General features: G+C 42.0%; 1 protein-coding gene across 1 annotated transcript; it reads right to left on the reverse strand.

The window, feature by feature from the left end:
- Positions 1-9,214: 9,214 nt before the first annotated feature.
- LOC114024006 lies at positions 9,215-14,394 on the reverse strand (the record flags this gene model as incomplete). Its single annotated transcript, XM_027836825.1, has 2 exons — positions 9,215-10,266; positions 14,317-14,394. Coding segments are annotated over 2 exons (714 nt in total), but the record flags the coding sequence as incomplete, so codon positions are not given.
- Between the last annotated feature and the right edge of the window lie 184 nt (positions 14,395-14,578).

A 14,578-nucleotide genomic window follows, 5' to 3' on the forward strand; every position in this document is an offset into this window, starting at 1 on the left:
TGATAGGTATGAGGTGGTACCTCAAGAATTGTTTTGATTTGCATTTTTTTGATCAATAATGAGTTAGAGCATTTTTTTCATATGATCTCATTCACCTTTTAGAGGTATAAATATCATCTCTGACTTGATCCATTCTTTTGTTATCCATCTCTCTATGAGATACCTTGTAAAGTGATCCCTTAATGTTTTCAAAATTGCTTTGCCCAAGGAGTGCTTTGCCTCAGCATATATTTGGTCTTCCTTATCAATCAGTTATCAAGCATTTATTATGCACCTACTGTATGCCAAGCACTATATTAGGCACTGAGGCTACAAGTACAAAGAGTGGAAATAATCCCTACTCTCAAGGAGTTTATATTCCAATGGAGGAAACAAGAAATACACATAAAATGCATATACAGCATAAATGTAAAGTGTATACATCCCAAAATATACCAAATAGCTAAATATAAGGTAGTTTAGGAAGGAAAAAAGTCTAATTCAGTTAGGTTGCATGCTGAGTGTGGAAGGCTAGAATGATAGGTTGGGGTCAGATTGTATAAGACTTTAAAAGCTAAACAGAGGAGTTTATAGAGGTAATGGAAAATCAATGGAATTAGTTGAGTAGAAGATTCCCAAAGTTATACCTAAAACATGTATATTTTCTGTTAAAAAAAACAAACTATGGTATAAATCATATTGCAATCTGGTTCCACCCTAGATATCTAACCCTATTTTTCACATTTCTCCCCTTCATGCCCTCTACATTCTAATAAAATTAAGCTAGTTATTATTTTCTTGTTTTTTTTCCTGTCATTTCCTACCCCCATGCATTTGTACAAGTTGTCCCATATACCTAGAATGCACTCCCTCTTCATCTTTGCCTGTTGAAATGTTTCACTTTAAGGCTTACTTAGGTGTTACCTCCTCCATTAAGCCTTCCCTGATATTCCCAGCTACAAGTGATCCCTCCTTCAAAATTTTAGGGCATTTTGTGTATATTTCTCCTTTGCCTGTCAGAGTTTCCTTTATACGATACTATTTTGCATACATCTCCTATACATCCCCAGGAGGAGGTAAGATAAATACCTTGAATATTGGCACTGTTACTTTCATCTGCATATTCCTAGCACCTAACTCATACCCTACCACAACTGTACAGTTGAAAGGAGAAAGAGAGAGAGTAGGGGGCAGGTGATCTCATCTATTGAGGGAATTCCTGGTATAGAAATTCCTTTTATGGATGCAGTTAGTCAATTATTCTACCACCTGAAGTCTTAGAACTTGACCAGGATCACAGAGTCAGAGGCCAGGCTTGACCCAAGGTCTTAGCTAACTCTATTCTCCACAATATACTGTCTAATTCCTTAATAATAATATATTTTCCTCCAACTAAGTTTCTCTTTGCACTCTCTACCTCCAAGTAATTCATGAATTACCATCTAATAAGTAATCGGCTAGACCAGGGGTGGGGAACCCGTGGCCTTGAGGCCACATGTGGTCCCCTAGGTCCTCAAGTGCAGCCCTTTGACTAAATCCAAACTTCACAGGCTTATTAAGGGGATTTGTTCTGTGAAGTTTGGATTCAGTCCAAGGGCCACATTGGAAGACCTCAAGGCCACAGGTTCCCTATACCTTTGGCTACACCGTTCCCTGTAGAAGGGAAAGGTTCCTGTTTCCTTTAGTTTTGTGCCCTAGTTAATGAGTCCTGGACTCATTGTGAACATATTAAGAAATGCTTATTGACTTTTTGGCACATAGTACCAACAAAGTTTTGTTGAATTGAATGGCTGCCCCTACTAGAGTGCCTAACAATCTGACTCAGTCAATCCAGAAGAGCTCCAAAATGCATTTCCTCCTATCCAAATTGTCACCTATCATTTGAGCATCCCTTCAAAAGGCATCTTCCTTCCAAAATATCTGCCATTATCTGTGCACCAAATTGGGAACAACAAGATGGAAGCCCCAGAGAAGATATGCAAAGAGTACACTCCCATCTTTCTAGGGTCATTAAAACCGAAATAGAGGACAGAGGAGTGGTATGGTGAACATGGTACCTGTGGTATGCCTTGCATTGTAATTTTTAACTGCAAAAATGTGTGTTCCAGGTAGGATTTTGCAGTCTTATCACCTTTCCCATGACATCTCCAAGGCTGATGCCAGTTTCATGCCCTCTCTTTACATCATATGCACTCACAGAAAAATGATTTACCGAGACCTAAACTCCTTTATTCATTCCCAAAGTTGGAGAAAGTAGAACAGTTCCTCCTTTGACCTATCTGAAGGTTAATTCCTTGTGAATGCTCTACTGAAACACTCATCATGCTGTATTATTAATGAATAATTATAGAGTGTCAGTAATATGCTAAGCATTAACAAAACCGTCTAGGGAAGAGAAGAGTAAGATTGAAACGTCATATTCTGGAAGGTGAACTCATTTTAATGAATGAGGAAGCTTGTGGGCCCATTGGTTTCCAGCTCAGAAACCCGCAAAGAATGAAGAATGGAGTTTGCAAAATAACTGACATTTATCAAACCCTTTTTATACGCAACATCCTTGGAGCTTCATAACCATCTTGTGGGATTGGGGATGTTGCTTCCATTTAGAGGGTATAAAACAAGATCAAAGAAGTTAGGCGACTTGCCCAGGGGGTCACATATCTATTAATGGGTCTTCCTGACTCCAAGTCCAGCACTCAATCCATTGTAAGATGTGCCACTCATCCTTTAAATCTAAAGTTTCCTAAAGCATTCAACCTTTCTACAAAGGAAAATGAAATGGTCACTTAGCAGGTCTTTACCTAAGTCCAAAGGTGCCAGATTTTGAGAGATTAATACGTATGGTCTTCCACTACTAACCGGCATAGTGACCTTGCATAAGTCATTTTTTCATGCTTTAATGAACTTTATTGCTTCCCCTAACCCCTGGCTGGCCCTGTTGCTTCCAGATTCTTGATGGGGAAGCTGTACCCTAGCCTAGCCCCAATCTGGTACCATCCTACCTTAGTTGCCTAGAACACCTTAGTATTCTAGGCAACTAAGACTCTAAGTTGCAGAAAAGAAACCAATTGCTTTTGGTGCAAGGAATGTCCTCACCTAGGAGTTGTGTATAGCAAAGAAATCATACGCTGGTCTAGTCCCTGTCAATATATACACAAATACACAGACACACTTAATATTTTTGACCAGATTCATAATTTCATCAGCATATGGACCTTCTAGTGAAGAACTCAACCTACACAAATGGACCCCTTGCTTTCATTTAGAGCCCTACAGAGTAAAAGGTTCAAGTTAAACCTAATCCAAATGTCCAACTTTGCCTATGGCCACACAGCCAGTATGTATCAGAGCCAGAATCTGAATTCCATCTCTCTATGCACTGTCATTCCACTCTTCCCAGAGGGCCAGACTGAGAGTGTGGAAGCCCCGGGTTCAAGACCTGCCTTCCCCACATCCTGGCTCTTCAACCCTGGCTAAGTGTGGGAGCTCCCTTGGCCTCTCAGTGTTCATGGCAACATGCTAAGTCTGGAAGTTATGGAGGACTTGATGATTGTTCTTGGAGGTTAGCAAGAGCTCCCCCATGCCACTGAAAACATAGTTTTGGACTCCGAAGGGAAAATACATATTCATTTGTATAGATATATTCATATTCTGTGTAAAAGGAAAGAAGTTATTACTCCCCAAAAACCCAAGAGAACAAGTTGAGGAAAATGAGGGTTGGTTTAACCTACACAAAGCAAAGGTAATACTGAGGAAGGGACAGGCATCCTAGCTAAACTAAACCTGTCCCTTCCCTATCTTCTAGTAGCCCAAAGCAGCTCTGTGCAGAATACACTCCCACACCCCAATAAAAGCAAAGGATTTTGCCTAGAGGGACACAGCTATATGAAAGGGGCCCAGAAAGTCTGATGTGTTGTGTATCCACGTATCCTATTAGTGAGTACACAGTCATTGGTGACTTGACAGTAAATAGGAGGGAGGGACCAAAAAAGCCAACAAACCACCCCACCATTCTCTGGTGAGTAGGAGCCTCAATGCTAACAGGTCATACTTGTAACTCCATTTCCAATAAGAGTAAAGGGAGATTACTAGGAGTCAAGATGGCAGAGTAAGCAGTAAATCACTGTAACTCTCCCATATTCACCTCCAAACGACCATAAAGTAGGACCCCAAAACAAATCCTAGAACAGCAGAACCAGCAAAAAGATGGGGTGAAACAATCTTTTAACGCAAGAAACTTGGAAGATTGGCAAGAGTGATCGTCTCACTTGGGTAAAAGGAGTGCACATTTCAGGACAGGAAGCATCCCAGTAAACCATCAGCAAGCCCCAACTCAGCAAACTAGCAGGAGATCCTGAGCCCCAGTGTGGTGGAGGCAAATGGCAATACCAGGACCCCCTTGCACACCTTAGCCATGGGAACTGGTGGACTCTAGCTCCATGAATCACCACATGCTTCAGCACAGCCCAGGGCAAATGGCATCCTTCAGCATGATGAGAAAGTAGGCCAGACTTCCACATGCTTCAGTGTAGCCTTAGGGAAACACAGAAACAACACACCTGGCCTCAGCACATGCCAGACACTACCACTAGGACCCTAGCTCAGCACCAGGTAGGCTGCCAGACCCCTATGGCCTCCAGCAGCACCAGGTACCCCATACCCCACCCTCTCAGCATAGCACCATACATGAGGGTACCCTAGAGGTCTTAGGGCAACATCAGTGCAACAGCAGGTAAACAGCCAGGGCCTACAGCCACTGGCACAAGAAGCCTGAGACAGTGCCCTTTCCACCCCAAGAGCAGAATTTTAAAAAAAAGAGTACAATTGGCCAAATGGAAAAGAAAGTACAAAAGCTAATTGAGGAAAACAACAACTTAAAAGCTAGAATTGGGCAAATGGAGGCTAATCGAGACATCATGAATCAATCAAATGAATTCAAAAGAATGAAAAAATGGAATAAAATGTAAAATATCTCATGGGAAAAACAACTGACCTGGAAAATAGATCCTATTGAGAGACAATGTCAGTCTCTTTGGGCTACCTGAAAGCCATAATCAAAAGGAGGACCTGGACAGCATCTTTCAAGAAATTATCAAGGAAAACTGCCCTGATATCTTGGAACCAGAGGGCAAAATAAGCATCGAAAGAATCCAGTGATCTTCTCAGGAAAGAGATCCCAAAATAAAAACTGCAAGGAACATTATAGCCACATTTCAGAACTATCAGATAGGTCAAGGAAAAATACTACAAGCGGCCAGAAAGATACAATTCAAATGTTGGGGAGTCACAATCAGGATTACACAGGACTTGGCAGCTGTTACATTAAGGGATCTGAGGTCATGGAACATGATATTCTGGAAGGCAAAGGAGCTAGGACTATAACCAAAAATCACTTACCTGGCAAAATTAAGCATAATACATCAAGGGAAAAAATGGTCATTCACTGAAATAGAAGGATTTCCAGACTTTATACAGAGAAGACCAGAACTAAACCAAAAATTTGACCTTCAATATCAAGACCCAGGAGAAGCATAAACAGGTAAAAAGGGAAAAGAAAACATAAGGGATTCAATAGACCTAAACTAATTACATCCCTACAAAGGAAGATGATACTTTTAATTCCTAAAAATCGTATAACTAATAGTTCAGCTGGAAGGAGTATACCTAGACAGAGAGTATGGGTATAAGGTGAAATTGAGGGAATGACATAAAAAATAATTAAAGGATGAGAAAGAGGAGTATACTGGGTGCAGAAAGAAGAGAGAGGTAGAATGGGGTAAATTATTTCACATGAAGAGGCGCAAAAGACCTATTACAGTGAAGGGGAAGATGGAAGGGTGGCGATGGGCATCTCTTGAACCTTACTCTCATCAGTATTGGCTCAAAGAGAGAATCATACACAAAATCAGTTTAATTAGAAATCTATCTTACCCAACAGGGAAGTAGGAGGGGAGGAGATAAAAGCGGGGAACGAGGACTGACAGTAGGTAGGACAGATTGGGGGAGGTGGTAGACACAAGTAAGACACTGGAGTGGAGGGAAAGGATGAAAGGAGAAAGAGGACAGACAGGAGAAAGAATAAGACGGAGGGAAATATACAAGTAGTAATCATAACTGTGAATGTGAATGAAACAAACTCTACCATAAAATGGAAGTAGATTGTAGAGTGGATCAAAAACCAGAATCCTACAACATATTGTTTGTAAGAAACACACTTGAAGTAGAAAGACACACTCTGAGTAAAGCTAAGGGGCTGGAGCAGAATCTATTATGCTTCAGTTGAAGTGAAAAAAAAAAAAAAGAAGAAAGGGTTGTAATCCTGATCTCAAACAAAGTAAAAGCAAAAATAGACCTAATTAAAAGAAATAAGGAAGGAAACTATATATTGCTAAAAGGTACCATAGATAATGAAACAATAGCAACACTAAACATATATGCACAAGTCATATAGCATCCAAATTCTCAAAGGAGAAGTTAAGTGAATTATAGAAATAAATAGACAGCAAAACTATACTGGTGTGGGACCTCTACTGGTCTCTCCAAGAACTTGAAAAATCCCACCAAAAATAAAGAAAGAAACTAAGAAAGTGAATAGAATATTTAAAAAGTTAGATATGACAGACCCAATATGGTATGATTTAGACATAAAGGGTGACAGCATAAGCAAATTATAAAAGCAAGAAATAGTCTACTTGTCAGATCTATAGGGAAGGGAAGAATTTATGACCAAACAACAGATTGCAAAATAATTTTGATTATATTAAAAAGCTTTTGTACAAACAAAGACAATGCAACCAAGATTAGAAGGAAAGCAGAAAGATTGGAAACAATCTTTACATCAAGCGTCTCTGATAAAGGCCTCATTTCTCAAATAAATAGTAATTAAAAGAATATGCTCAAAGTGTATTATCCTTTCAAATGGGGTTTGGGCTGGTTTGGGCCATCTGGCCATTGGGTTTATGGGCAATACAGTTTGATGACAAAACAGAGATTCTACCACTGTCCTTTTCACTTTGGACTTCTGGGCTTGTGTATGGCTATGAGATGGGCTATTATTCATCACAGAGATTAAAGAAATATCTTTCATTACTCACAGTACATTAGGTCGCATGTAACTCTTAGACTGCAATTCTTTCTTAATATTTTCTCTGTAGAAAAAGTAAGGTACCCCCATCATCACTCTCATCTCTAGCCAACATGCAGATATTCATTTTCTAGGAATGAAAACCTCCCCACTAAGCAATAGCTGCCAGGGACAAAATAAGCTCATTAAGAGTTTCTTCTTTCGGGGTGGAGCCAAGGTGGCAGAGGGAAAGCAGTGACTGTCTTGAGCTCTCTTCCAAAGCCCTCCAAATACCTAAAAAAAATGGCTCTAAACAAACTCTAAAGCAGCAGAACCCACAAAAAGACAGAGTGAAACAAATTTCCAGCCAAAGACAGCCTGGATGGTTGATTGGGAAGGTATGATCCGGTTGGGGAGAGGTTGATCGGGTGGGGAGAGGAGCGTAATTCGGCGTGGGCGCGCAGGCCGCAGCTACCCTGGAGCAGGCCTCAGAGGACTGAACCGCTGGCAGCCGTGGCAGTTTCCAGACTTCTCAACCCCTGAACGTCAAAGACAACTTACAAGGTCAGTGGGAAAAGTCTGTGACTGTGGTGAGAGAGGAGCTAGGTCTCAGCCGCAAGTCTCGAGCGCGGCCTGGGGCCGCGGCTTTTTCCTGAGCTTCCGGTCCACAGGCTGAGGGGGAATCGAGTGGCTGATCAGAAGGGGATTGCAGGGATCTCTTTACCAGTGCTGAGGCAGGAATCTCTTGCTTTGCCAGTGCTTGGATCTGGGTCACAGTTCTGAGGGGTGGTCCTGGCGCGAGGAGCAGCACTGGTGTGGTGGAACTTGTTGTGGTGGTGGAGAGGAAACACTACGCTCCTTTTCATACCACCTTGGAAGAACTGAAAATTTACAGGTCCCTAGAAGTATCTCTAAAAACAGCTGTACAAACCCCCGAAGCTTGGGACAGTACATTCTCCACATTGGAAGCAGATTTTTGCCTTAACAAAGAGTTTAAAACTCAAGTAATTGGCCGGGATCATGAGTAAGCAGCGCAAAAAGAGTCAGACTATATTGTCTTACTCTGATGACAAAGAAGATCAAAACATACAACCAGAAGAAGACAACAAAGTCAAAGCTCCTACATCCAAAGCCTCCAAGAAAAATATGAATCAGTCCCTGGCCTTGGAAGAGCTCAAAAGGGATTCTGAGAAGCAAGTAAGAGAAGTAGAGGAAAAACTGAGAGTGATGCAAGAAAATCATGAAAAACAAGTCAACAGCTTGCTAAAGGACACCCAAAAAAATACTAAAGAAAATAACACCTTGAAAAATAGCCTAACCCAAATGGTAAAAGAGGTCCAAAAAGCCAATGAGGAGAAGAATGCCCTAAAAAGCAAAATTGGCCAAATGGAAAAGGAAGTCCAAAAGATTACTGAGGAAAACACTTCTTTAAAAATTAGAATAGTGCAATTGAAAGCTAGTGACTTTATGAGAAATCAAGACACTGGAAAACAAATCCAAAAGAATGAAAAACTAGAAAACAATGTGAAATATCTCATTGGAAAAACAACTGACCTGGAAAATAGATCCAGGAGAGAGAATTTAAAAATTATTGGACTATCTGAAAGCCATGATCAAAAAAAAGAGCCTAGACATCATCTTTCAAGAAATTATCAAGGAAAACTGGCCTGATATTTTAGAACCAGAGGGCAAAATAGAAATTGAAAGAATCCATTGATCTCCTCCTGAAAGAGATCCCCAAAGGAAAACCCCTAGGAATATTGTAGCCAAATTTCAGAGTTCCCAGGTCAAGGAGAAAATATTACAAGCTGACGCGGCCGCTGCAGTGACAAGCATGAGACCAGCTCAATGCTCTGTAACCCCGATACGCATGGATGAGGCAGGAGACAGCAAGGTGGCAGAAGCTCCGTTTATTGAGTGCAGTTAGCTGACTTTTATGGCCCTAGTGATGCATGTTCAAAGCGTGATCCCCCTGTGATAACCAATCATCAGGTCTGCTGGAGCTCGTGTCAGGACTCATCTCCCAGTGAGAGGAGAGCCAAACCAACCGTGGGAGCTGCATTTCAGCAAAGGAGAGGTCCTGGGAGACTTCCTTATTTTTGCCACGCAACTATGTTGTGACCCTCACCTTCTACTGATAGAAGCTAGAACTCCCATGGGAAAGTTCCCTCAACAGAGCTCTCATGAGACCGTGAGACATTTACCCTAACAATTCCCCCTTTTTGTTTTAAAGAAGGCGTCGTTGTGGGTGAGTGTCTTTCAGCACTTGTAGCTGAGACATAACATTTTTGAACTTGGAGATCATTACTTTCAAGAGGCATACAGCTACAATAGGCAAGCAGCATAAAAGTAAGCATGCTACAACAATCAATATAATCCAATACTCAAATGACCCCCACCAATTGGAGGCATTATCAAACCAATGTATGATTTTCTCTGCTGTTTTGTCAGGATCCAAGTCCTGTTCAGAAGCCTTTTTTATTTCAGAGGCTAAGCTGTATAAAGTTTCAATGTCAGATTCTATTGTATTGTTTAAGAATAGACCATTCAAGTGGTTTCTGATTACTGTCCAGTTGTAAGTAGAATTGTCATGTGTAAGTGTCATGCCATGATTGAACAACAGTCCCATTAAAGTTCATGCAGTGGCGGTGTGCCGCTACACAAGTCTCCACACGAGGCCAGCCAGAACCAGAGTCACTGTTCACCTTACATTTGTCCAGACCCCCCGCGCGCAGGGAGGTGGCATTAGAGCAGGGCGTCCCCTGTCCGCCGAGTAGGTGAATGTGGTGTGGCCCCATGCCGGGAATGTTCATGGCAAGGGTGACGTTCTGCAGTTGTATGCAGCCCTCCACGTTGTTGGTGCAGGACCAACAAAGCGGCTGCCGCATGGACAGTCCTGTGAAGTTGTATTTTACTGACGATGAAGTCACATTAGTTTGTGTGGGGAGGTCAAACTCATTCCTCACCATTTGTGATGCAGTCCCCTGGAATACAAGGTTAGGTAACTGTTCACCCCAAGCTACTACTCGAGGCCATGGGGGGTCCATGTAGATCGCCCACCAGTGTAAGATCTGATTCCCTGCCACAGGTGTTGACAGGCTTACCAGGAGAAGCAACTTCATACAGGTCTGCATTGTCCTTCGTCTCCTTTTCCTCTTCCTGGGGTGTCTCCCGAGTAGGGACAATCTTGAGAGTTTTCGTTGGCACCCACTTAGCTCCTTCACCTGTTGAGATACAGGTCCTACCCAGTCATTATTGGGATTTTTCCACAGGACCAATTTCTTTTTATCTGTGTATATTGTTGGGCCATCATGAGTCAAGGTAAGTGAATTGTGAGGTAAAAAGAATTTCATAGCAGGGGTAAGGTCATTACCATCAAATTTCAAATAATTTATAGTATACAAGATTTTATTAATCTGTCTTTGAGGGGATATCCGCTCAGCTCCCCCTTTTTGTTTTTGAAAGAAAGTTTTGATGGTTTGATTCATGCGTTCAACAACGGCTTGACCAGTTGGGTTATAAGGAATACCACATATGTGCTGTATGCCAAACTCTAGAAAAAAGGCTTGTAATTGTTTGGCAGTATAAGCTGGCCCATTATCAGTTTTTATCGCACATGGTGGGCCAATTATAGCAAAAGCATGATAAAGGTGATTAATAACATGTCTAACAGCTTCTCCTGTTTGAGGAGTAGCTATACAAAATCCTGAAAATGTATCCACAGTAACATGGAGGAATTCATGTTTCCCCAATGGTGGAATATGTGTAACATCCATTTGCCATAGAGAATTAGGAAAAAGTCCTCTAGGATTGATACCAGAGCGAAGTGATGGTGAATTGAAAGGGGCACATTGAGTGCACCTTTTCACTATATCTCTGGCTTGTTCTCTACTTATGCCATAAAGGCGACATAGAGACTTGGCTGACATATGATACTTACCATGTCCTTGTTGTGCTTCTTGACAATTGCCTATAAGCATAGAATCCACAATATTATTCCCTGAAAATATGGGACCTAATCCATCTGTATGGGATCTTATATGCATTACATACAGAGGATGTTGTCTTGATCTGATGCATGATTGACGTTCATAAAACAATTCTGTTATTGGTGAAGCTTCAGGTTCGATATATGCTGTTTCAATGTGAGAAAGCACACCAGCAGCATAATGACTGTCTGTAATAATGTTAATAGGTTGAGGTATTTTGCAAGCATGTAGAAGAGCATATAGCTCATTCTTTTGAGTGGAAGTGTATGGAGTCTGTATAACTGTATGAATGTCTAAGTCAGGACAATATATAGCAGCTTTCTTTTCTTTAGTAGCATCAGTATAGACATTATAGCCATCAACAGGTGTATTCCTGATAATCTTGGGAAATATCCATTGCCAGTTATTAAACCATTTTGCAAAGAAGTATTTTTGTCCTGCTTGAATATTACCTAGATTCAGTAACACAGTCCAATGTTCATCACAATATAAAAGGGTCTCAAGCCTTTCTTTTGTAACAGGGACCCACAAAGTGCCTTTCTGTCCACTAAGATGTAAAATGCGAAGAAGTGCCGTTTTAGCCAACATAGAGGCTTCTTCTAGATAACTAGTTAAGACTCTTTTATTACTGGTTTTGCTGTATAACCATTCTATAATGTTTTCTTCTTGGTGAAGTATAATGTGTGGATGTTGCTGAGCCATTATCAACGTGGCTTCAATCTCCTTCTGTGGAGATACCCGATGGGTGTGATTTCCTAACTTCCTAATGATTTGTTTTAAGCTTTGTGCAGCCTCAGGGGTCCATTTTCTAGGAGAATTTAAGAGAGGATCCCCTTTCAAGATAGAATATAAGGGTTGCATCTCCTCATTAGTAATGCCTATCTTTGGTCGTATCCATTGAATGTCTCCTATCAATCTTTGGAAATCATTTAAAGTTTGTACCTTGTCTTGCCTAAGCTCAGGTTGTAAAGAGACTTCCTCCAAGTCAAGCTGAAATCCCAGATATTGAAAGGGAGGTTGTTTTTGCATTTTCTCTGGTGCTATCTGAAGCTCTTTGTTTGTCAAAATAGATACTGTTTCTTGGAGCATCTGCTCAAGGACTTCTAAATTGGCATGACTACAAAGAATATCATCCATATAGTGCACTAAATAGGCTCCTTTATATTTGATTCTTAAAGGCTCTAGTAGGTCTGCAGGGAATACTGATTTATCAGCCCCAGTATCAATCAACCCTGTAAATTTCTGTTTTTCTACACTTATAGTACATAGGGGATGGTCCATAGAGACAGCTTGTGTAAAAAATGCTCCTGACCTCCAGCCTGTCTGTGGGCCTTTTATTATGGTAGGATCCTCTATGTGGAATTCTGCAGTGATGGCAATGGCTTGAGCCACGCACTGCCCCCTTTCAATATAGGTATCATCATTGTTAGTGTTAATCAAGGTGAGGTGAGGAAGGGAGCCTTTATACATTTGAATTACTGGAACTGCATGTGAGTAGTGCTGATCCGGGGGTGATATGGTAATTAAGGAAACTTCTGGCCCCAATTCCTGTTGGTCCATGAGTGGGACGTTACAGACAGCATGGGGTGGCAGTTTAAAATTATCTAAGCTTCTCAGTTTCAATACTCGAATTGTTTTTCTTGGGCAGCTAGAGTCATGTACTTCTTTCCCCATTCGTTTGTGAGAGGGTTTGATTCCTGTACTGTCATTCCCATGGGACAAGTACTCGGGGCTCCCGCAGAGCCCCTGTGCCCGTTTCCTGACTTGCATTCAGAAGCCCAATGCCCTAGCTTTTTACATTTCGGACAGGGCGAGGCAGGGCGTCTTTTGTTTGAGTTGCAGTCTTTCTTAAAGTGCCCTTCTCTCCCACATTGATAGCATGTTTTCCCTGTTTTTTTCCCTGACTTATGCTCTGCTAAAAATTGATTCATTAACTCAAAGTGAAAACACTGAGTCCCTACCTTTTCACATCTCCTTATCATTTCCTGTAAGGTCGCGTCCCTAGGCAAACCTAGCATGGCTTTCTTACAGTCTTCATTGCAGTTTTCTCTAAGTAGTGATTTTATGACTATTTCAGTCTCTTCTACTTCTCCCATTGTTCGTGCGACTAGTTCTTGAATTCTAGCCACGAAATCAACAAATGTCTCAGTAGGTTTCTGCTGGGCAGTGGTCATAGACTCCTTTGCCTGCCCCTTTTCTGGTATCCTAGACCAAGCTTTTCTAGCTTGTACTGCAATTCTATGATAGCCCTCCTCAGCATATCCTAGCTGTTGGGCAGTAGTAGCAAAATCTCCTGTGCCACTCATCTGTTCAAAGAGTGATTTTCCTTGGGGTCCAGGTGCCAATTGGTATGAAACCATATGGCACTGATCCATAAATTCAGCCACCCAAAAGACAGCAGCTCCAGGTGTCAGAACTGCAGGAGCTATTGCCTTCCAATCATTTGGACACAAAATAGAGTTAGAGATAACCTCTAATTGATACATTACAAAAGGTGAAGTAGGTCCATATTGGGCAACTGCTTGTTTTAGTTGCAGTAAGGTTTTAATATCCCATTCACTAACATCCTCACCCTTTTCTTTTGCTTCTCTAATGCCCTTTTGTAATGGTGATTCCTCACCGCTGGAAGTTGTTGTGTGCAGGCCAAGGTGGCCACGCCCACTTCCCAAAGTTTGTGGCTCAGCAAAGAATCGCTTATCTGCTCTTGCAGGGGGAGTTGTCGGTGGAAATTCCTCACTATTCTGCTCCCTCAATCCTCGTTTCTCGGGAGGGGTAACTGCCAAGTCTTTTAAAGTGTCTTCTAACTCCCCCAAGTTGGGATGCAAGTTTGAATAGTGTCCTGGGGGTGGCCAGGGAGGGAGGTCTGCGGGACCTTCTCTTAGTTTAGGAGAGCAAGGTCTGCTGGCAGAGGGAGAGGGGAGGGAGGAACCTGTCTGAGTACAGACTGGAAAATTCCGGGCTTCTGTTTGCTTTTGATTCGTCAGAGCTTGTTTTACAAGATTGTAAATGGTATAGTCTAAGAGCCTAACTTTTCCAGGGCAAGTACCATCATACGAGGTTAGCTGCTCCCCAAAAATCTTCCATCTCCCTGGCTCAAAGCAACCCTGTTCTGGGAGCCAGGGGGATACCTGAAAAGCCAACCTCACAAATTTTCTAAGATCTTTTAAGCGTATCGTTATTCCCTCATTCTTTGCTCCCTTATATAAAGCTCTGGTGTAATTCTCCTCATCTGTGGGGAAGGAGAAGCCCTATATTTTGCCCCATTATGTAAAGCGAAACCTTTACCTTCTCCGCCCCCCAAGGACGGGAAACGTCTCGGAGACCCGATTCCGTCAGGCTGAAAGCTCGAAGCCTGCTGACGCGCTATTCATGGAGTTTTTAGACTCCGCTCGTGGGGTATGTGTCAGGCCTGTCATCCAATCTGCCCCATGTTGGGCACCAGTTGACGCGGCCGCTGCAGTGATGAGCATGAGACCAGCTCAATGATCTGTAACCCCGAGACGCATGGATGAGGCAGGAGACAGCAAGGTGGCAGAAGCTCCGTTTA

This window comes from Vombatus ursinus, unplaced genomic scaffold (assembly GCF_900497805.2).
Source record: "Vombatus ursinus unplaced genomic scaffold, bare-nosed wombat genome assembly UNPS02004457.1, whole genome shotgun sequence".
NCBI lineage: Eukaryota > Metazoa > Chordata > Mammalia > Diprotodontia > Vombatidae > Vombatus > Vombatus ursinus.